The sequence below is a fragment of the Peromyscus eremicus genome, chromosome 3 (assembly GCF_949786415.1).
Source record: "Peromyscus eremicus chromosome 3, PerEre_H2_v1, whole genome shotgun sequence".
NCBI lineage: Eukaryota > Metazoa > Chordata > Mammalia > Rodentia > Cricetidae > Peromyscus > Peromyscus eremicus.
Window position 1 is genome coordinate 110862913 of NC_081418.1, and position 24639 is coordinate 110887551.

Genomic DNA, 24639 nt, shown 5'->3' on the forward strand with positions numbered 1-24639 from the left:
TGAGTTTCCCTCTTCAAGACTATAACTTGGTAAAATCTGTAGTAGGCAGAATTCTACCTACACACATTTGAAACCTGAGGATTTGTGTATTATCTGGAGGGAATGTAAGTCCCCATAAAAATGAGAGCAGAATTATATAGGCAAGACACATTCTGGATCAAAAACACATTTGGAAAGAATGTGACCCTGTTCACACATCTCTGAAGACCCGCCCTGGACACGATCCGCTGAAGTCTCTGGCACAATGCACCTCTTGTTTATCACCATGTGGGAGAAGCTCGGAAAGAGCAGACACTAAGAGATTTAAAAAAAAAATTCCTTCCAAAAATAAAGCCAGCAAATGCAAAGCAAAGAAGGAAAACTCGAGCGCTTCCTCTCCATGTGTGAGAGACACGGGCTATTTCAACAGCTGATTCCACCCTCAAAGTATACAGCATACATAAAATAAACACGGGTCACAAAAATTAACAAATCATCATAACTGTCTCATACATCCTGGTCTGGCTGCGGAAAAACAAGATCATTCTGGATTTATATCTGTAAGTATGGGATTTCCTGGACAGCTAGTATCCACAAACAATCAAACACGGGAGGAACATGGGGAAAAAGGCAGCGTTATTTCAAATTTGAGCTGAGAGCCGTGATTTGTAAAAGGCTGAACAGGAACTGAAGTTGAAACCTGAGGCAAGCAAATTCTTCTGTAAGGCACTGATGGACACTGCTCTGTTGCTCTTGGCTCCGAGGCTGGTTTTTAGGTCACTGGGTTTTCAATGTGATGCCAAATGAGGATCTCACTAGTATAGAAACTTGAGGACTGACAACCAACTTAGTCTCTCAATTTACATAAAATAATAATAATAATTTAAAAAATCTAATGATACTTCACTCAAGACTTAGCACTTTTATGAGACCTGTTGCCAATATTAGTGTCTTGGAATGATCTCATCTCTCATCCTGGCTAAATTCCAGCACACAATTTCATTAACCCAGGTACCACAGGTGATAAAACTCATTTTTCCCTAAAGAGACAGCTAAAAAGTACCAGTTATACATTTATGAAGTACCAGCAATCAAAATTATGGATTTTCTAAAAGGTTTTTAACTACTTTTATTGAAAGGAAAATCGCTGTCTCAGACTTTTGTGACACTACTGCTAATAATAAATTTTACCATTTAGACATGGCCATAATATGGTAGACGGTGTCAATAAAAGGATGGGACAGAGAGATCCTCGTCTTCTAAGTAAGGCCTGATAATTTCATGCCGGAAGTGATCACATGAGACACTAAGCTAATTCATGGTTCTGGAAACAGTGCATCTGTGGTCATACATATGTGCTGTACATTTGCAGCTATATGCAGAATTACCTTCCCAGGTAGACACTAAAAATATTTCAAATGCTTTCAAAGAAAGCAAAATTTAAATTTCATTTCTAAATAACAGTGGATCCAAATATTGTTTGCTTCTGTTGTGAGGAAAGTGGTGGTGGCATGGGCCTGTTCCTTTGGCAACTTTGTCTAAACTTTTCTATACAGTATTCTACATGTCACTAGAGGGCACTGTGTTCTTTAGGTCACTTTGACCTCTTCAAGTTCTAGGGAAGGTCTTGAACTCTTGAGCAAAGTCAAAAAGGTTAAAGAAGAAACTGTTTTGGGGTTTTTTGTTTTGTTTTGTTTTGTTTTTTTAAGGGAAAAACATTCTCCCCTTCTTGGGAACACACAGCTTTTATTCTTTTAAAAACAACTCTAAAAAGCACACTAAGTAGAAAAGTCATGTTTGTGAAAATGCGAAGCTCAGTTTGCTACTTTACAAGACTACTCCCCTCAGATCTGATGGGGGAAAATTCACACTCGTGATCTTGAGAGGCTGCAACAGCCGGGCTGGTACTCGATCTGCACCCCCCACACACACACAATTAATGGCAGCTTCTCCCTCTCCGTGCTGACTACACGTGCTCCTGTGCTCACTGGAGGTCATTTCACTGCTGAACATTCCGGCTTGGTGCAAGCCCCAGAGCCACAAATGGGTTTGAAACAATTTATGATATCCGGCCTCCCCAGACATGTATTAGCATATACCTGGTTCCTCTAGCATCACTTTGTTTTTCCAAAACCACAAACACAGTTGCTGGAATTTCGTGTGGAAGTGCTTAAGGGGCTGGAAGTTAACACCTTTGTGAGGCGTGCAGCCTCTCCGTGGCTGCGAAACAAAAGCCTCTTTGTCAGGGTTTCTTGAAATGTTTTCTTAACATGTTCCAAGTAGTTTTAGGCAGGGAACTAAAGTAAACAAGATGTTACCATGATAAAAACACTTGTGAAAACAGTACAGAACACACTTAGTTTCCTTCAAATGCAACTCTTCAAAGTTTTAAAAAGTAAAATTCACTGAAAAAAAATTTTTTTTTTTCTTTAAGCAATTTACCAGAGAACCATCTTGTTCTGCCTGCAGCCCTCAACCTTCTGGACATTCTCTTCAATGTTGTTCTCATGTCTTACATTAGAAACCCACAGCAAACTTTTTTGGCTTTCATAAATTACATACATTTGACTGACTTGTTAAAGGCAATTTTGTTTGCTTTTGCCTCTGTCTGAATGGAGCTTTTCTATATGAAAAATAACAAAAAAGGGGGGGGGGGATCTTTCCAGATGGAATACGATGCAAGTACACAAAGTGATGAAATCATATGGAAAACTAAGTTGGGATTTGGGAGGTGTCACTCAGGGTCTAGCAGGGTGCTGGCCCAGGCCCTGGGTTCTATCACCAAAGCAAGGCACGGGGTGGGTGGGGCTGAGGGCTTAAGGGAAAAAGAGCTACTTCCCTCCAAGCATTTCTGACATTTCTGAAACTGCAGCCTGGTGTGAGTGAACACTGGAAAATGAGGAGTGTGGTCATGACTGAGAACCTTCCTGGCTGCTGTGTACCACTCCAAAGCATCATGGGAGCCGCTTGTTTTTGTTTTCGTCTTTATGGGGAAGAATCATTACTCCAAGTCCCTCTGGTGAAGACTAACACTGACTGATCTGCAAAGAGAGACTAGGTGGAATGGAAAGATGGAGAAGTCTGATGGCTTCCCCTCTTGGAAGGCCACGGGCTTGTTTTCACTCCCCGTTGTTGTAGGAATCAGAGCAATGCCCGCTGGCACGACGTTATGGCAAGTGTGAGCACTGGCTGCCATCAGGCAACCCCAACAGTATCAGTCACGTGACAGCTCCGGATGGGGAGATTTAAGAAAGAGAGAAGACAGAGCCCAGTACTAAAACTTCAAATTGCTTTGGGAAGAAGACAGGGCATAGGTAGGGTCTCTGTTGGCGGGAGGAACAGACATGCTCTTTTAAGCGGTGTTTATCTCTGAAATTAAAGACTCGTGGTTGCCTTCACCTTAGGAACAAAAAACCTGTGGCGAAGGTGTCATGTTAAGTCTCTGGTTTTCATTTTCCATCAACTCTTAACACTTCTTCAAGAGGAGAAAAACACACCTCTGCCTTTGCCTGCGAGTCTCCTCTGCCACCAACAGTGACACTTCATTGTCTAACTGGAGTTGTATCCTGAAGCACTTCTGACCGCTGTGACAATTACACCTACTACCTGGAGTCACACACGGCTGGAAAACAGGAACTAGGCATCATGTTCCTTTCAGACACCCAACCTGAAAAGCTAGGCTGGAGAACCCCAGAGCCAGGAGCTTAAAGTGTGGGTGTTGAGGGAAATTACAGACCCTCCCACACGCATTCCCCCAGCTACCCAGCCCACAGAATCCAGGAGGCACAGAGCACTGTTCAGCTGGAAATACGGGGTGCAGTCAAAACTGTGACCCAAGGTCAGAGGCCACATGCAGCTGGTATGAGGGGCACAGGCATGCTTCCTCTTCACTAGGGCTCTCTGCCTACTTTAGAGTGACATGGGGACAGGAGTCTGATGGCTCACAAAGCCATCAGAGTATTGACACTCCATCATGCCACACCACCCTCAGCAACTTTGTACTAAAATATACCTAAGTAGATGAGACGTGCCAGTGTTTATAGAGAGCTTAGGAAGGGCTAGGCACTTCCCATGCCGTGCCTTTGGAGTGTAACTTCTAAGAGATCATTATTAATACACTGAAGTCCACATGCTAAAAGGGACTGAGATGTGACTTATCTACACAAATGGCTACTCTTAAAAGAAAGTAGCACCATTCCTGATCTGCCTTTAGAACTTTCTTCACATCCACTGCCTTAAGTAGAAAGCAATTTATTAATTCAAAAAAGGGTAGTTTTTCCCAGGTAGCACAGTGCGACAATGGTGAACAAGACTCTGAAACCAGAGCTCACAGTAACCGGGTGGCCTTAGGTAAGTCACTCAAACGTTCTGCTCCTTTGTCGCCTTAACTGTATGTTCAAAATGCTACTGTGACACTTCCCCAGGTAGCTGTGACGATTAAATGAATTAATATGTACTAATATGTATTATTACATACCTTAAACCATGCCTGTTACATATTTAAAGTTGTTGAATTATACATTCTTACAAAGTGACCAGTGTCCATTTGCTTCCACCATAAAAAATAACTTGTGAAAATGGAGGGGGGACTGATGGACAAGTAGAGCCAAGGAGATTCTTCCAGAACCCTCCAACCCAGCAACTTGAAGAGAAATGCTGGAACTAATATTCTCTGATAACAGTGTCAGAGTTCAAGGAAACCATGTGGCTTTCATTGGAACTGCAAGAGGAGTTTCCTAGAGCCAGTGGATTTCTCTTTGGGGCTGAGCACAGACATGCTACTCAAAGTCTCCAAGATGACTAACTTGTGTTCCACTTCATTAGGGCAGACCCTGACCCCAAAGATAAGCCTGAATCTCTAAGTATTAAATCTTGCTGTAAAGGAAGGAAAACTGAGGTCCTGAGTTGGGAACTCAGTAGAGTTGTGTTCACAGGGGCTTCTTCCATGGGAAGACTCACTTTTGTTTCCTGGAACCACATCTCTCAGCCCTATTCCCAGATGGATCATGTGTATGAGTCCCTTTGCTCTGGAAGTGGGAATGTAATGGAGTTTGGCTCAAACTTCGAACACAGGGCTTAATCTAAACCAATGGCAGTCTGCACAAGGCCCTTCTCAGAAGAATGGGGGAAAAAACTTACACCATGGGACTGATAATCCCATGGCATACAAACCTGTGTTCTCCAGTTCCCATTAGAAAAGTTCAAAGGATGAAGGCAACAGGGGAATACAGAGCTGATGGGAACCCCCAAAGCAGCACCCCCACAGCCCTAGGAGCCCTAGTCAGCCACTTGGATCCCGACATGCCTGGCGCTAGCAATGCTGCAGGAGTTCCGGTCTCTACTGGCTCATTTTCACCCCTGCCTTTATTCTTTTTCCTCTATCAACTCAAGTCAGGTTTGTACAACCTGCAAACAAAGTCTTCTGAAAAATACTAGCACATAAGCAAACAGTAGAAAATAAGCAAGCAATACTGCAAGTTGATAGCGGGCACTCCAGTTCCGCTGAGCAAACAGGAACCAGGAGCATGTCATGCCATGTGCAAAACCACAACAAAGGCTGGGGAGATGGTTTCCAACTCCCAGTCAGGCTCCTCACATCCTGAGAAGTGAACAGGCGTCTTGTTTGTAGGAGGTAAATCTAGGCCTCAATTCAAATGATCTTAGCTTTTTTTTTTTTCTTTTTTCTTTAGAAGTGGTTTGAACTATTCACTCTTCTAGATCCTGAGGCCTAGCCATATCTTAACTGCCAGCTCATAACACATGAACCTATGACTTGAAGATTATTAGGCTAGAAATACTTTGACTGTTAATGATTTTTTTTTTTTTTAACATGGGTCAAAGTGGGGAACTGGCGAAGCATTTTCTGTCCCTAGAGTTGCTACATGTCACACAACTGATAACAACAATTTTATAGTTCAAGATTTTATAACCATAAATCATGTTGACGGATGCTTGTCAGCCATCCTTAGAAGAGTGAAATCAGCAACGTATTTGCTTAGCATTGGTGCCGACGGGAAAATCGGAACTGCCAAATGTGTTCTGCCCAGCTTTCCTCCTCTCGTTGGATAAATATGATTAGGCAAACGATGGGGTGGTAACAAAACCGATTCCATGAAGGAGCTACACAGAGAACAAAGGCAGCATCACTTATCCAAATGCTAACAATGTCCTCGGAGACGACCTTTGTGCTCTTCATGTTGATACTTACTAGCTCCTTTGGACATGGCTTACCTGTACACTGACCACAGAACACTGTTGAAGGATCCAATCTGGGAAGCTACAATAAGTTCAAAGCCTTCTATGCATTGATATAATAGTAAAATATTTACACAAAACTACCTGCAGGTAATACTACAGGTATCTTTAGGGGGTGGCTGCATCACCACATTTGTACCTGGCCCATAAAGGATGCTCTCCCTGCAGAGAAACCATCATGTGCCCTGATATATAGAAGCTACACACAATGCATATTAACTAGATGGTGATACTCTTGTGGTCCCTATAGGCTCATGTATTTGAGTGTTTGGTCTCCAGTTAGTGGAATTGCTTTAGAAATATTGGGAGATGTGGCCTTGTTGGAGGAGGTGTGTCACTGGGGGTAAGGCTCTGGGGTTTCAAAAGCTTGCATGAGGCCTGGTGTCTCTCTGCCTGCTGCCTGCAAATCAGGATGTAAAGGTCTCAGCTACTGCTCCAGCACCATGCCTGCCTGTTTTCTTCCATTACGATCATGGACTAATCTTCTGAAACTGTAAGCAAGCCCCCCAATTAAATGCTTTCTTTTAAGAATTGCCTTGGTCATGGTGCCTCTTCACAGCAATAGAACACTTAAGACAATGGTATTCAGTACACTGGTCAAGGATTCAACATATTATACAGAATCGATGCCAAGAACACAGGGCAGCTAGGTCAGATTTGTAACTACTGGACAGCAGGGGTGAGGGAAGGGAATTCTGAGATGAGAGGCACAGACTTCTACTTCAAATGGAGAAGATGAGCAGCCCATTTTGGCAGAGACTATCAGCACCACAGCTCAAGATCAGACAGCCTGAGCTTACATCATGCATTCACCCACTTCTCCTGGTGAGGAGAATGATCTGAACAGAAGCCACCCAATACAGAGAGGTAAGAAACCAAGATGGCGGCACTGACTCAGGATCCCATGCCAAAGAACAGGCCCAGCCACTGAACAACAAAGGACCAGTCACTGAAATAACTGAAGGGGAACACTGGCTTTCTCTCTACCTCAGGGTTAGTCTGGAAAACTGACTGCTGTTGGTGCCTTCCATTTGGGTCTCCTTCCCTTTAAGGGACAACCATCCAGGGATGATCTAACTTCCTATGATGGTGACTCAGAGGCCACCCTCTGAAGGGCTGTGTGACACTCAAGGGACAGCAGTAGGGACAGCAGGGGGGACAGAAAAGACTGTAACAGAGAAGACACACGGCAGATGATCCTTACTTTAGAAAGGCTGGGAAGTCGTCACAAACGGCTTCACATCCTGGCCACTTGCATACGCCATGTCCGTAGAGAGGATGGCTGTGGGGGTGCTCCTCGTGGGACAAGCTGCAAGAAAACACACAAGGAGGGGAGAGTGAGTAAAACACAGCCTGGAGAGTCCATGTGGCCCAGGGAGCATGTGATGAGTCTCACATTGCCATTCCCCATGGAATCTAATTAATCCTGCTTTTTTTTTGTTTTTTTTTTTTTCTGAAGCAAGAGTTAAACTATGAGCTGGAAGCTTATGTTCTAAAAACATTTAGGTATAGTTGCCTGATGTGAAGAACCTACCTCCATGTGTGAATAGTATTTGACAGGATTTTGTTTGAAGCAAAGCTCTCTACCCAGACAGTAAAGGCCGCTACAAAAGCGCCATGCTTTCCTAAGTGTACACAATATGACTGGAAAACCTGTACTGGATCTGCTGGCCTTGTATTTTCCTCACAGGACATTGCACATTTCTTCCTCTCCTCCTCTCTATGAAAACTGCTTCAACAAAATTCAAAGTGTCCTCTTTTTTAAAAAAAAAATGTAATTTTATCCAGCAAAAAATACAATAAATAAATAATGTGCAATACTAAAAGATAAGTTTTCAGGGCAAAACCTCCCACACTGATAATCAGCTTAGAATTAACTGGTGGTGGTGGGAAGTTTGTATTTCTCAAGTTACTGACTGCAAGCTTGACAGTAAACATGGGCAGCAAGGGGTTAACACTCCAGTGGGGTTCCAATCGATGATAAGTAATGATCCGGCCACTGGGATCAAGTCAGGGGATGCTTTGATCTGAGCCATGTGGTGAGCAGGGGGGGTTCTGCTGGGCTCCAGTGACAAGCCATATTCTCAAACATCTTCTCTATCCACCCATCTTTCAGACAAATGATCTTTACGGTCATTTCAATAACCTTAGATTCCACCTACCAGAAATGTAAAATGAGCACCTAGAGTTCTGGTTTGTACTTGGCACACTCCCTTCTCAGAAAGGGAAGGAATAGTCTGCAACTTCCTCTGCTGCCTCTCCTTGGTTTGAACTTCCAGAGCTTAGTGTGATACACAGATACATAGACACAGACACACATGAGTGCGTGCGTGCACGCAGCTAGTATTTTATCCTCCTAATGGGATGCCTTTTCGTTTATTTCCTTGACCATGTCCTTACACCATAGGTGTCCACTGGAGCTCCTGACCCCTCCCTTACAACGTAACCCACCCAGAGGGAGCACATTCCAAACCTTTAAATCTCTGAGATTCAACACACCAGAGAACAACACCTCCCAAAGGCGATGAGGTCCCCCTATGTTTTTAAAAATTATTTTGCTGGAAATCTAGTGACTTGAAAATACCAATGAGGTGCTCTAGCTTTCACAAAGGAAATAAACATGGGAACCAAAAGAAAGATGAACTGTTAGAAACAGTAATGTGTAAAGGTAGCAGAACCGTCTACCTTGGGAGGACAGGAAACGAATTAGAGGATAAGGCTGATGGCAGAGGGCATTCTCTAAGAACAGAGGGTTCAATTCCGCTGGACCCAACGAAGGTGTTCACTTACAGGTCTGTGCATGGGCAGGTACAAATCACTGATAATCTTAGAACTGAAAGACTATTTCACCACCACAGACTCCTCACGCACTCTGAGAGCAAAGGCACAATTTATGAAAAATGTTTTTCTTAAAGGTTTCAGGAGAATTCCTACCCCACTAATTATTTTCTCTAGCTATGTGATGAGAAGCTAACTGAAGTATTCTAGTTTTTTATCAGAACACATATACGTGTGTATAAATGTATATATAAATAAACAAATACTGCGAATAAATATCCTAAGGCAGACATAAATACATAATTTTTGAAAAATTAAAGCATGGAGAATTATACTCTTTTTTATGTTTAATGTCATTTTGCTTTTTTAAACATTTAAAGTTTTTATTTTGTGTGCATGAATGCTTTATCTTCATGTATATATGTGTACCATGTGGGTGTCTGGTGCCTGCAGAGGTCAGAAGAGGATGCCAAGACCCCCTAGGATTGGAGTTACAGATGGCTGTGAGCCATGTGAGTGCTGGGAAGTGAAACTGGGTCCTTTGCAAGAGCAGTCAAGTACCCTTAACCACTGAGCCATCCCTCCAGTCCTGATGTCATATCATAAAAATTTCCTCATGTTACCAACTAGTCTTCAAACTTTCAGCTATTGATAGGGATCTTAAGCATCTAACTTTAACCATTCCTGTAATTTGGATACTCAGATTTGTTATATTTTTTATATTTATCAGTGATGTCACAGATAAAATTTACTAGGATAAACATCTTGGCATACACCAATTTCTACCAAAAGACACATTCAGAGAAACTTAGAACCAACCAACCAATGACACTAAGACTTGTATTTCACTAGGAATACTGCATCAGTGGCTCTTCCTGAGTGCATGGTACCCACCAACCTGCATCATTTTGTGTATGTGTGCTGTGTGCTCTTCAGTGCAGAAGCCAGGAGCCTCGTCTATTGAGAATATAAAACCTCTGAATACCAGTTGGAAACTGCAAATGGTATGGAGTCTAGTCAAGTCTTCTCAAATTACCAACACAACATGCACAGCTCACCATGATGCTTGCTGTCCTCCTGGTTTATCTGATGAACTCATCAATAAAAACTATTTCCCTCTAAGTGGTTATTTCTACCTCAACTTGGAATCACCTAAATGACGGGAAAGATGACTTAGGTCCTGATCCCCAAAGACTAAACAAACAACAACCCCATGCACAGAAGCACATATTTAATTACTTATTTAACTCAAAACACTGTTCCTTATTGTGGAAAGATCACATGTTCCCTCACTGTCACACAGTGCTGGGTTGGCTGACATGGTATATCCACTCACCCCACCCCACCTAGACATCACTGTTGACATTCTTGTGTGTTACTGCTCTCTTCTGGTGTGTTATTGTTTTGTAAAGTAGCAACAAACGCTGTCACCAGCTTTCCATATGGACTGTGTAACTGAACACACTGAAATATTCCATTGTCTGAAGAAAATACTTAGGTTCGGATGGGAGAAGGGTTGGCAGTGGTACCCTGATGGGATCACTGCAAATCTTCAGACACCAACAACTCAACACTGGGAGAGATGTATTGGGAGTTAGAAAAACTTGAGTATTTCTGACAACTTTTTATACCTTGACGGCTGACACGCAACTGTGAACAATTGCATGCAGTCGTGTGTACAGGAGGAACAATACCAAGTACCACTCAAGACTGCATTGGCAGTCTGCCACTGGCTCTGCTGCCACAGTCAAGCCGCACACCCACCATGGCGCATGGCTGAGGCTAGCTTCTGGCCTCTGGGTCATTCTGCACACACCTCCACCATGCATCCCCTGCCACATCTCTGGAATGGACCTTTGACGTTTCATCAAGAGAATGGAAGAAGGAATATTAGATTTCCACTGCTTTCTGGCTTTTGACAAAAGAGCCAAGAAAGCAAACACAAACTCATCAACTTCAGTTAATTAGTGCTCCAGGAACAGGCTGAAAGACAGTGGGCAAACAAAACTCAGAGCATCTGATGGTGGGAGATACCCGAAGACTCATCAGGACACAAACTGCTCAGGGGTGACCGTGAGGCAGAGAGGACCATCAGTCTCTGTGAGAAATGCTCAGCACGTTTGCTTTTAAGATGCTCAAACATATTTACCCAAAATGAAACATCCAGAAGTTTGGAGCAAGTGTTCCTTTTCTTTTTCTTTCTTGGTTCCCCTTTCCTTTCCTGTTCCCCTGCCCCATCTCTCCTTCCTTTCTTAGCCCAGGTGGCTCTGAACTCCATGTTGTCAAGAATAACCTTGAGTTCCTGATCCTCTGGCCACCCTTTGCCAAGCTCTGGGATTACAAGTGTGTACTACACTATGCCAGGGCCCAGGTCAAATGTTCAATAAAATTTTAGTTTGCTTTACTATAAACTCTCGGGTTGAACATTCCTATAGGCAGAGATCATTTACTCACTCCCACATACTGAGCATCTAATACAGTGCTCAATAAATGCTCTGTAGATTTATCAATGAACAGACAGCAAACACTTTGTCCTATTTCATTTTTTGTGTGGTAATATACTCAATATTTGCTTTCTCTTTTTCTTGTAGGTAAAGACCAGAATTATGCAAACCCACAGGAGAAAATATCGCTGAAGATACTTTGTATTACTTAATTTTATTCAGATTATGTGCAACACAGATAGATGCATTCCAGAAAAGCCAGTTGATTTCAATCTTCTCTGATAATCCTTGCTACGTAAAAACTAAATATAATTTAACACAAGAACAGTGGTAGCGTTTCAGATGTGAAGGAGTCAACGTGCCAGGGAAAGTATAATTACATATAGATATGAACTAACTCCTGACACTACATGGTACTTATCAATGCGTTTACATTTGCTATGGTGTGATGCCTCCATTCCCAATGACATTTGCTATGCTATTTCTGTTCGATTTATTTTTCCGACATTGACATACACCAGCCACAGTCTTTACTTGCACATTGGTGGTAGGAAAGATTTTCTTTTCTGTCAGGGCTGGAGCATGAACCCTGTTCTGCATACTGGACAAGCATGCGACCCCTGAGCTACAACCCCAGGCCTCTTGGAGAAGTTTGGAGACTTCACTTTACATTCTCCAGTTTCATTGCCTAGCCTAAACTGGAAACGGGAATTATTCCTGTCGCCTGCCACAAGGACAGCTTCTCAAGATTGCAGTCTGCAGGCTTCAGTAGACACTTAAGCTGTGGGTCCCCCTGTGGTGACCAAAGGAAGAGGAACTCTTGACTAAGGAGACACGTCCTGCCAACTTACATGTCAGCTTTGGGTATCTAAATCAATCCCGCCATCCACAAAAGCTGCAACTAAACATTTCTTAATGTGAGCGACATGTGCACTGACATGTCTTCTGAGTCTCCCCCAAGTTCATTTTTTTGTCCCATCCCAAATTTGCCTACTTGGTCTTTTTTAACTTGAATCATTTGTAGCAAAAGCCAACACTGGTGTCTACTGGGGTACACCCCTTCTCCCTACCTAACCATCACACCAAAATTATAAACTATACTGTAGCTCGTGGGCATGTACATGATAAACTAAGTCATGGAAAGCTATGTTAATCTTTTTGCAATTGCTCAAAATAATAATTTGTTGTTGTTGGTCCATAGAATTATATGTCATATGCTGAAGAGTTGACTCACTTAGAACGTGAAGTCAATGATTTTGCATACATTTGGAGCTGTAGAACCAGTACCATAGTCTCATTTAAGAACACTGTTAGTGTTCCTATAGAAATTCTGTACCTAGCAGCAGGCACTCCCTACCCCCTCTCTGCCTGCAGCCCCTCGCCCCCATTGATCACTTATCTACTCCCGGGTTCCGGACATTTGCCTGTTCTGTACATTTCATATAAACACCATTAGACAGTACGTGCTCACTGGTGTGTGGCTTCTTTCACTTAGCATGTTTTAGAGGCTAACATATCCAAATTGCAGCTTTTTATGGCTAAACACTATTCCACTATATTTATGCAGCACATTTTTTTCTAATCCAGTAATTTCTTAATGAACAATTTGAGTTGTTTCACATGTTGGCACCTATGAACACTGCTGCTCTGAAAAGGTCAATTTATGTACCTGTTTAAATGTGTTTTGTTTTTAAGGTTTTTTAAATTAATTTTTCTCAGAATTGTGTATGTGATTTTATTACATTTACATAATCTCTACCCTCCCTCTCTCTCCTTCAATAGACTCCCAACTCCCTTCCAAATTTATGACCTGTTCCTCTTTAATTATTACTGTTACATACATATACACATATGTATGCCTCCTGAGTTCACTTAGAATGACTCTTACGTATATTTATTTGAGGTGACCACTTGGGATTGGATAAGCTATCAGGGGGCTCATCCTAAGAGAAGACTGATTCTCTCTCTCAGCAGCCATTTAGCTCTTCATCCCAGGGTATGGTCTCGTGAAATTTCCCTCCTCCATGTTGGCATGTCAGCCATGTTATCATTATATAGGTCTTGTTTAGGTAACCATACTATTGAGATTTCTAGAAGACTCTGTCTCACAACAGGCATCCTAGTCCTCAGGCTCTTAGAATCATTCTGTACCCTCTCCACTTTTTTTTTTTTAATTTGAAATAATTTCTTTTCATATTCTGATCATGGTTTCCCTCTTCCCATCTCCTCCTCACTCATCCAATTCATTTTCTTCTTTCTCTCTCTTTAGAAAACAAACAGGCCAATAAAAAAAATCAACCAACTAGAATATATATTTAGAAATAAAAACTGTTGGTCTGTATAGTAACTTTAATTTTATTTAATTACATATTTCTCTGTATTTATTTACTTATCTTTTGGCTGGGCTTGAATTACCATCCTCTTTCTCTGTCTCCCACATCCTGAATTCTAAGCATGCCATGCATACTGGTCACGTGGTAACGCATTCCAAGGTTCCTGCACTACTTTACATCCCCACAAGCACCTGCGCAGCGATGCGATGCAACCTCCCAACAACCTTCCCACATTCTCCCCACCACTTGCTATTGTAGTTCTCTCATTTACTAGCCAGCCTGTGTGGAAGGAAAGTGATGCTTGCTGATTTTTTTTTTTTTTTTCAATTTCCACCTGCCTAATAATTAACATGGCTAAAGGTGTTTTCATTAGCTGACGGCCATTTGATCAGCTTCCTTACAGAGATGCCTCCCCAGATCCTTTGCCTATGTTCACCTGTATTGTCTTATTGCTGCCTTTTTTTTTTCTGGATACAAACATCTCACCAGCTGTAATTACAAATATTTACACTCATTTGAGCTGTCTCCTACTTTCTTGATGATGTACCATAAAGCACAAAAAATTTTAATTGATGAAGTCCAATTTATACATTTTTATGTCATTTCCTTTCACGTTTGACATAACATTCAAGAAACGGTCACCTAATTGAAGGCAGAGATGTTGGCTTCTGAGAGTTTCATAGGTTTCCCTCTCTCGTGGTCTGTGATCCACTCTCCACCAACTCTACATATGATACATGGCAAGGGTTCAATTCTTTTCTTCTGAATGTCACCCTAGCACAATCTGGTGAAAAGAATACGGCGTTTCCAGTTGAATGCTCTGCACCTTTACTGAAGGTCAACTGAGCACAAGGGTAACATCAGGACTGGGTTTTTAACCCTGCCTACTCCACACCCCTTTTCACCACGTGTTTCATTTGTGCCATTTGGTGTTCAAAAAAGATCTCTGAAAATCATAAAACAACTCCCGAAATGAAACCCAATGGTAAGATAACTTTTGGGGTTTGGTGAGTGGGGACAGAAATAATAAATTTTTCATTAAAAGAAAGCCTAGCAGCTGGACATCATGGAGAATGAAAACCTACAGGAGAACGTTCCCAGACGCTCTTCTTTCATGGGCCGAAAAATCCTCCCAGAATGTGCTGCGGATATCTCTGACATGGAAATGGAGTGGACATACACTTTTGGGGGGTAGACACTATTTCTACCCAGGGAGAGCCGGGAGCTCAGTCAATGAAGTCTGCATTTGTCATGATTGCTGTGCTAACGGCTTCTCTGCTCTCCCTCTCTATTTCCTCGTTAAAAAGCAGAAGGGGCCACCCAGGAGCCCCTGCCTGTGGTAAAACTTCCACCAAAATTCCGCCAAAGACACCACCTAAAGTACATCCATGCGGAACATCTTGTCACCAACCAGCCACCAGGGCTTCATGCTTAATGGATGCTGATTAAAGGAATGAATGCCACGTGACCGACGCCTTCTAGTAAGGTGCTATGTCAAGTTCACCGCTGCAGTGGAGCAGGAGCTGGCTACCTACCACCCTCTCCTCCATCCCCTGCCTGCTGCAACCACACGGACCAATCCCCTTGCCCACCTCCTTTGACTGACTCTCTCCTATCCCCAAGGGGCCACTTTCTTTGTCCCAACCAAGCATCTGAACTTCCACCGAGGGAACCAGCAGATGACCTATGTTTATGGAACTCTGGCTCTGAGAGATGCAGCCAGGATGGTAAAAATGGAGGCCCCTTTGCCCACAAGCACCCTAAGACTCCTGACTGTCCAAGTCTCTCCCCGTCTGCTATCTTCCCAATTCCTTGGCCTCCTGTCTGTGTGTCCAGCTTTCTTCACGTGCACACAATAACGCTGTCCCCACAGAATTGCCCTCTCTTATGCACCGCATGTGACTCTGGATGGGAAGGTTCTGCTCACTGGCAGACCAAACACTAAATGAGATGCTTCTGATGTCCAGAAAGCTGTTCCCTTGATACACCGTTCCAGGGCTGCAGATTACAGTAATGAAAAGCCCCTTCCATTGTCACTAGCCCACGGTCATAACAATGACAAGTGTCAATGGAAGCCATGGCTCTTTTAAGCTTTTCCACTGATTCATGCCATTCTTCAACGTTAACTTAAAAAAAAAAAAAAAGAAAGTAAGAAACAAGGAATGAAAGAATGAAAAAAGAAAGAAAAGCTTCCTACTTTTTCTTTCCTCCCCCCCACTTTTTACGGTCCTCACCCACTACTTTGCCACTATGTTATCTATCCAATGAGATGAGCACCATTTTAGAAGTTGCTTAGGTGGGAATCCAAGAGGAAAAATTTTATTTGAGAGCTTTCTAATGAGGACACTGTATAAAAGGACACTGAGACTTCAGTTTTAAGTCTGCGCTTTCTAAAAGCAGTGTCAAGTTTGTGAAGCACACAGGACATCAACCTGAATCAAACACACTCAAAGTGGCACCAAACTAGATGGGATGGCCTTGGATCTCGATCACACATGACCTGCAGATTCACAATCGTAGATGATTCCTTAAATACTTTGTCCCACTTTATAGTCAGGATTTTATTCTTGGAATGTTTTGTTTTTCATGTGTGTTTGTGTCTATATCTATATGTGTGATATATATATATGCACACTTGTATATGCAGTTACATGAACTTGTCTGCATGGAGGTGGATAGAATACTCTCAGCCTTATTACATGGAGACTGAAGACAACTAGGCCAGAGTCCAAAAGCCTCCTGTTTCTGCATCCCACTGTGTGAGGGTTACAGATGAAAATGTAGTCATGTCTAGCTTTTTAAGTGGGCACTGGGGATTTGAACTCAGATACTCATGCTGTGCAGCAAGCGCTCTTACTCAAACTACCTCCCTGGCTTTGGAATGTTTTTATACTGTGTTCTATCTCCTCAAAATTGGCTAGAGGTCCAACCACAGTCAGGTCCATTTTCTCCAGTTTTATTCTGTAGTAGGGGAGGTCTGCGACCTGCCTTAGGAAGGGCAAATGAGATGTGGGAGCAAGAAGACCAAGACTCCAGCATGGAGCAGTGCTGCCAGCAACTCTGTATAAAGGACCTTTTAGTGTCATCGAGACACTTCTAGAAGGAGATAGGCTTCTCATTGCACACTAAGTATTTGCACACAAGGAAGACGTCACACTTAGAGCCTGAACTGCCTTCTCACTCCTGGTTACTTGATTGCTATCAGTCAGTTCGTTAGTCTGAGATTCTGCCACAGACAGAAAGGGTTGTTTCACCACAGCTTACTAACCCATGTACCAAGAGTGAAGAAAGACCAGTCATCTACCCGCCAGAACAAACCCACAGGCTTCTCTCTCACAGAGGAATCCTAGACTCTCCTTCCCAGAAAACTCGTCATCTTAACGTTCTCATGCTTTTTAAATCATGTTTAACCAGAGGATTTCACATCCCTTTGTGATAGGATGTTCACCAGGATGACCTGCAACGGGAACGACTGTGGATTAGTCTCCTGAGTGGCAGACCTGTGCGTTTAAACCATAATGGAGGTTACGGTGCAGATCTGCTCCCAGGATTGTGTCTTGAGAAGAGGTGAGGTGACCACCTTAACTATGTTACATCTGAAACACAAGGAGTTAACTGCCCTGTCCCGGTTAGTTTTGCTGCTGGTTTTTTTGTTTTAAAAGAAAACATTTATTTAACTTTATTTTATGTACATTGGTCTGAAGGTGTTGGATCCCCTGGAACTGGAATTACAGACAGCTGTGAGCTGCCATGTGGGTGTCAGGAATTGAACCCAGATCCTCTGGAAAAGCAGCCAGTGCTCTTAACTGCTGAGCTCTCTCTCCAGCCCCTGCTGCTTGCTCTGACTGTACAATATTCTGATAAATTCAGGCTCGCTCCTGGTGGGCAGGATGGGTCTGAACAGTACACAAATGCCCCCACTTTCTACTCATGTGTTTCTGATTATCTAGACCAGAGGAAAATGTGATGAATGTGTTAGCATTGTGACTGCTCAGTCCTAACATTTTATGAAATCTGTTCAATAAAATATTAGGTAAGAAGCAGTAATGGCGGGGCTGGAAAAATGGCTCAGTGGTTAAGACCACTGGTTGCTCTTCCAGAGGACCCTGGTTCGATTCCAAGCACCCACAACGGACTGTAGCTTCAGTCCTAAGGAATCCAAGGCCCTCTTCTGGCCTCTGTGGACCCTGTACCCACATGGTGCACAGACATAATGCAGGCAAAACACCCATACACATAAAATAAAAATAAAGGTTAATTTTTTTAAAGAAGCACTAACAGGTACATACTTGTATACCCAAAAGGGAACACAACAGGAGAATGACCTCATGAAAACTGACCAGGCTTAGAACGACTATGTGGAGGGCTCAGGACCCTCAACACCTTCCTGTGCAGATTCTGACCCAGAAGTTCAAGGAAAGGGTCCAGGAGTCTACATATCTAATAAGTTCCTGGAGTCATCGGTGTGGCTGGGCCATTCAAATGTTTAAATCTAGGACCCTTAAGAGTCCTCCTTTTCTGTGGCTGACCTCAGAAAGGCTGGGCTAAAGGTTGCACATAAGATTATTTCTGCCGAATGTGGTTTGAAATGCAAGGCTGAGATACAGAAACAAGCAATATGGCGGCACCGGGCAGCCTTGTCACTTAACAACAGACTCCTAAAAAAGGCTCATTGGGCCCCTGTAACATACAAATTACATGTAAGGTTCCTGCTGTTTTTGAGATACATACAAACATATAACAACAGGAAAGCCAATGATAGGTCATTTTCTGTTCTGTTTACCAAATGCTAAGTTAAACCACGAGGGACCTGGTGGGCCATTTGGCTGCTGAGTTATGCTTGCCAAGTATCACACTGAGCAACAATATTCCAGCACACACAGTTGAATCAACAAACTGGGCAGCATCTCAAAACTGCAGTCCCCAAACTCTAGATCTGCTTCGGGTATCTTCTCAGCCTGGTTTCTACCCCTGAACCTGGAGGTAAAAGAATCGGAATGGGAGATAAAGGGACTCAAGAGGAGGGCAAGTACACACTCTAGATTTTTCTCGGAAAACACAAGTACCATGCAAGCTGGGTAGAGTACATAAAGAAGCCAAGGTCCTTTACTTTACAATGAGAAAGTCCTACCGAAATGCCCACATGTGACAATCACGCCTTACTCAAAGGTGTGCTCATGAAGCCAGATGGAACAGACATGTGCAAGGAGACACACAGACACAGTGTAATGTGGATCAGATGACCTCACAGGGGCCACTTCAGAGGATGAGATGCGTTCAACTTAAATTTTATACATGGCTTGCTTTAAAGAGAACACCACAAATAATCCTCCAAGTAGACAGACCAATCCCCACAACAGAGAGGCACCTGTTTATAGGACTCAAGCGTCACCAGCTGAAGCCCCCAGGAGATCAGTGTGGGATCTAGCCATCTAGCTTTTCTATGCTGACACCAACACAAGAGCAAAGCTGCGAAGACACATTTCATGCTTGATTTCTATTGAGGAAGAACCTTCTAGCCATCCTGCATGTACTAGACAAGACTCACAGGGGGTCCCACTCCACAGACCACTGTGTCCAGTGCTCTTAAGCAGAGCTGGTCACTGCAGAGGTGGGGACATCTCACGTAGGCTAGCTATGTGGCTGGCCAATGGCTGATAAGCACTGGAGGCTGAGTGCCTGCCTGGAGGTCTGATTGGCAGTTAACCTCCATCACGGATCAGATCGCCGATGTTAAGTGACCCCCTTTTCTGAGCTACAATGAGAGGAACTTGGTATCTGTGTTCCTAGTCATCGGAGTGGAGGGCACAGCAGGACAATGGAGCTGGGGGCAGAATGAGCACTACAGAACTCAAGGTTGGCCAGGGCCTTCAGATCTCAGTGCAGCACACTGGGTGGGTGGGTAGTGACGGAGGCAGAACACCTGGATTTGCAAGGTGATGAGTGATAGAATAAACAGAGGTAAAGAGTAAGAGGTGGCCAAGGTCCAGCCTTTGTTCTGGACACCAGCAAGGCCTGTTTAGAGTTTGAAATAAGACTCTATACCATTGGCCGTATTAACACCAGCATCTCATTAAGAAAACAGAAAGCTTTCCGAGGAGCGCTGTGAGCAACTGTGTCAATACAGGCACAGGGGCCACTAATCCAAAAGTTATTAACGCCACTAGGCTGGCATCTCATTCTGTGTGTTTGCACTGGTGAGTCACAAGGTCACTGTGGAACCTTGGCCATATGTTAGAGGAGCCAACGTGTAACACCCAGAACCCCAAAGAGCACAGCTGAAAATTCCAACACCACAGCTTCGAGTGTCAATCAAGACAAGACTCTCAAGAGTTACCTCCTTCTCCAGAGGTGGAGGGATCGCGCATGAGCAGCTGGATGAGGAGTCAGGAGAGGAAGGGACAGGTGAGTTTGAGACACATTGCCATTGGCTCAAAACCATCAGCCTCTTGTGTTTCCTCAGAAATACACACTACTTATATTGATTATTTTTTCCTTGCAGAACATAGGTCGTTAATGTTCATTGGGTCAGCACCACAGTGCAGATTTCCCAAATCAGGGTGCATGCAGTTCCCAAATGGGTAAGATACCAGTGAAATGTCTAAAGCATGTGCGAACACAGTTTTTATATGCGTATATGCACACATGTATCTCATTCTCTCAGCCTCTGGTATTTTAGCATGGGTAGTATATTAGAATATGTGCATCCCTGATTCACAACCCATTTACTAAGAGGAAGATATTGTTTTCCTTTTTTAAACTGATGGTGAAGAGTCACAGTGGCATGGGATGTGAATGAACAGTCCACACTCTTTCCAGATTCCCCAGCAGGGGAGAATGGACTAAACAGGACTCTGACACCAGGTGTTGGGATATGTGGTCCGGGCCTTAAAGCATCTGTAGGAGCTCAGCTGGGAGCAGAATCAGGGAAGTACATATGCACCCAAATAAAGAAGTTTATAGACAAAACCAGAGAGCAACCGGAGACAGCACAAAGGCCAACACCAGGATCCTTCGTGCTGGGCCACAGCCTTGAGGACTTCTGTCTCTGGAATGATGAGTCTTGACAGTGAAACCTGGATTTTGTTCTAGTTGCCACACTTCACACTGATTCTCTCTCCTTCTTAACAGTGGAAGGACATCAGTAAGGACCCTCACACATCCCATAAAGTGTGAGGCACACTTGTGCTGTGATGGCACAGCACAGAGGTAACAACTGGTTCTCAGAGCATGGCTGATGAAGACCCCAACTTTTAGACCCCACCTTCACTCACTGTATCAACAACACCTGCAGCTCAGCCAGCCCTCCAGGTGTTTCTGGTGTATGTTTCTTTAAGCTTAAAATCTATGCTTAGCAGAAAACCAACTGTTCTACTTGTTCGAAACCTCTGAAGATAATGCCACAGGCCACCCAGGCGCAGACAAGATGTGGGACAAAAGGTGGAGAATACTGAAGGACTCTTAATAGGTTCATGCCCATCAATATCTCACCGGTCCACTTTCTTCACCACATCACACCCAGTCCCTGCAGTAGACTGAGCACCTACTAAGTGCCAGGCTGGTTGTGATGGGTAACAAGGGTTGACATTACACGAGACAGCTGAACTTCCCCTCTGGGAGCCCAGTGCATTTAAAACCCTCACAGGAGGCACGTGTGTGCAGGGGATACCTGCACTCTGGTGTCCTGAGAGCAGCCATTTTTATTTTTAGCAGATCATATACTGTGTTAGAGTTAGCTGCATGCTTCTGTCACAAGTGTCTGTCTCCACATTCGTCTCTCTGGTTAAACTGAGCTCCTGACTGGGAAGAACTGTATCACGCACAGTCATCCTTTAATACCCAGAAACTACAACTGGTACAAAACAAATGTGTTTTGAATTTGTTGATAAATATATTCAATAGTAATAACAACAGTGAGCACTGATGGGGACAGTACAGGATGCAGGCGACTAGAACATGTATAAGTTCTTTGGTTGTCACGGTTTAATCTACTAGCCAGGCTTGTTAGGACACATTACACTAACTCCAGAGGTGGAAAACGGGGGCCCAGCAGGAGGAATTAACCTGCTTTATGCAGCTCTGTCTTAGTGCCCATGTGAGACCCCGACCTAAGTAAGCCAGGGGTGGTAGCCTGACAGCGCATGCTCTCCAGACTTTTGCTTCTGCTGTGCCCTGGGGTGAGAGAACTACTCCTTGACCTGTTCAGAGATCACTCACCAGCTCTACCTTACCCATTTATCCTTAAGCCCACGTGGTAACACCCAGCTCCTTCCTGGGCCTTCCTGACCCACTGAACTGTCTTTTCATTAGGGCAGTGTATGTTTTCTCTATTTCTCTTCTACTGCAGTGTGAGCTCCCTGAGGAAAAACTCTGAAGCTGCCCAGCTGCAACTCTTGGAGCTTAGACACCTGGTACATGGCTGCCACCGGGCAAGTTTGGTTGAGTAGATACGTTAGTACTGTCCCCCTGACTGGTGTCCCACTTAGAAACACATTTTTTGCTGAACTCTGGACAAGTTCCCATTTGTCCTTGTTAAGTTTCTTTTTATTCCAGGCTGTACCATCCTCTAATTTATTCAAACGCCACTGGATTATCCCAGCTCTTGGTGTCAATTTTTTTCTAATTAAAGTAAACTGCCATTTATTTCTCACACTGATCTTTAACACGAGACGTCTCATTCTTGTCATCGCTATGACTCATACGGAGAAATGTGAGTTGAATATAGGGGCTCATATGCACCAGAATGTTCCCATCGATGGTTCAGATACAAAGGGAGGGATGGTACCACAGACATGGATATACAGTGACCTTGAATTGTGCCAGATAACTCAGCCCACCTCTTTGAAAGCACACACGGCATACTTCATCCAACCCCCCACCCCCCACCACACACACACACACACACACACACACATACACACACACACGCACACACACACACACTTTAGGGATCTTTCTCCTTCTGGCCACCATCACAGGCCCTCAAGCTCTTTCAATATTCACAGTCAACATGGAAAACACATACTGCACAAGAGATCCCTCCAAGACAGTCTTTGGAGTATGTTTTTCAAAGGAAAGGGAGGGAAGGCAGAGAAGAGATCAGCCTGCATGGAGACAGCTTCCCTTGAGGACTATAAAAGGCCTGTGAGTTGAAGGTCATGAGCGTCTGTTTGTTTAGGAGTCTTACAGGTAGAGCACGCCTCGGCCTCCAGTTGCTATGGGGTCTGTTTACCAAACAAGAACACAAATAGTTACACAAAAGCAGAACATGGTGTGGGGCCAGTAGCTAAGTGGAGCCTTCTGGTGAAACATCCCGAGTGCCTGTAAAAAATCCTTCCTTTCGCCTCTGAGGCCTCGGAGGCCTGGAGGGTCCCCATTCTCTGCAGATCTCCCCTCCCAGGGGGACCGTGGGGGTACTCTCACTATTCTAAGGCTGGTTCCTATCCCCTTCTTTCCTTTTCCTTTTTTTTTTTTTTCCCCACTGCGAGACTTAGAAACCAAATTACTTAACCCAACAATTCAAACTGGACAAGAAAACATTTAGCATTTGCAAGAGAGAAAGAAAAAAAGAACAAGAGAAGAATTTCAGTGTCTGAAAGAATTTGAGTACAAGCGTACAGTGCTTAAGCTGAGCTACTCCTGCACAAGAGCCCGGAGAGGTCTCTGTGTGGGATTTTAACTCACTTTCTGTTCATCATGGGTGTTTAGCACACTAGAATCTTACTTAACCATGTGCTCCTGAACCTGGGGAATAAAGAAACAAGTGTGTGTGTGTCTGTGAAGAGAACACACGAGAGTGCGTGCGTGCGTTTCATGTGGGCTTGCTGATCTACAATTAAATACGCCATACGAGGGAGGCTGCCATGAACGGAAGCTGACTCTTCACACTACATTGACCACGGTCCCCACCCGGCGCAGCCCTGATGCCTTTCTGTGAATGGGACAGATTGCCATATGGATGAAGACACTGAACAAGCTGTACAACTCTTGGCGACATGTGCCCGGGGGATTGTCCCATATTAACGCCACCTGGGCTATGGCAATTGTGCTCTGTCTGTGCAGTGGCACCGAGCAGCCCATAAGGATGCTATTTCTGAGTACACACAAAAAGGAAAATTGCAGTTAGGAGAATTCTCTGGCTAGCGGATGTGTTGCTCAATTCCCGAAGTAGTTTCCCAAAGGAGCGGTTATCTTCTGTATTCACACAGGCAGAAGTGACAGGCTGGAACACATATTAACAATTTCCCTTTGTGAGTCCCCGCTATTGTTTTAATGAGGAGACTACACTCTATAATATACTTGGGCCTTGACTGATCACAAAAGGGGGTAGAATAAAGGACTTCAGGCATGCTGTACATATGTAACGCACTCGTGTGAATCACCCCAGTGAGCCAGCTTGCAAGAGGGGTATCTCCCCTACAAAGGCCCACAGAGCCAGACTTGGGAGAAGACAGATGCAAAAAAACCAAACACTACGAAGAACAGCCCAGGAACAGCGCAGAAGAGCATTTTCATCAATCCTGAACTGACGGCAACGTGGCTTCCAGTTCCGTTCCTAGCACTGGCCCCATTGTTGACCTCGGAACATGGGAACTTACCATTTATATGAAAATTGGGTGACACTGGGACTTAGCCACATCATGGGATTGCTTAGGTGGAGACTCTAAGCTTCCCTTTCTCCTCTGGATGGTTCTAATGCCCACTGAAAAAACATTTCTCTTCTCCTAATCCAGGCAGTAAAGGTGTGAGGTTCAGCAAGAACCGTATACAGGTAAGGAGTAAAAACACAGCACCACAAGGGTCCAGAAAGCCCGGCTCTCACTCTTCTCTGGCCCCACACTTTCTTTACG

General features: G+C 43.9%; 1 protein-coding gene across 7 annotated transcripts in view; it reads right to left on the bottom strand.

Moving 5' to 3' along the window:
* The window catches only part of Foxp1 (forkhead box P1), a 241241-nt gene that overhangs the window by 45180 nt on the left and 171422 nt on the right, over positions 1 to 24639 (bottom strand). For all 7 annotated transcript variants that reach the window (XM_059258276.1, XM_059258274.1, XM_059258275.1 and 4 more), the window contains one exon: positions 7439 to 7543. In XM_059258276.1, the coding sequence (XP_059114259.1) occupies positions 7439 to 7543 (105 nt within the window). The remainder of the gene's footprint in view (positions 1 to 7438; positions 7544 to 24639) is intronic.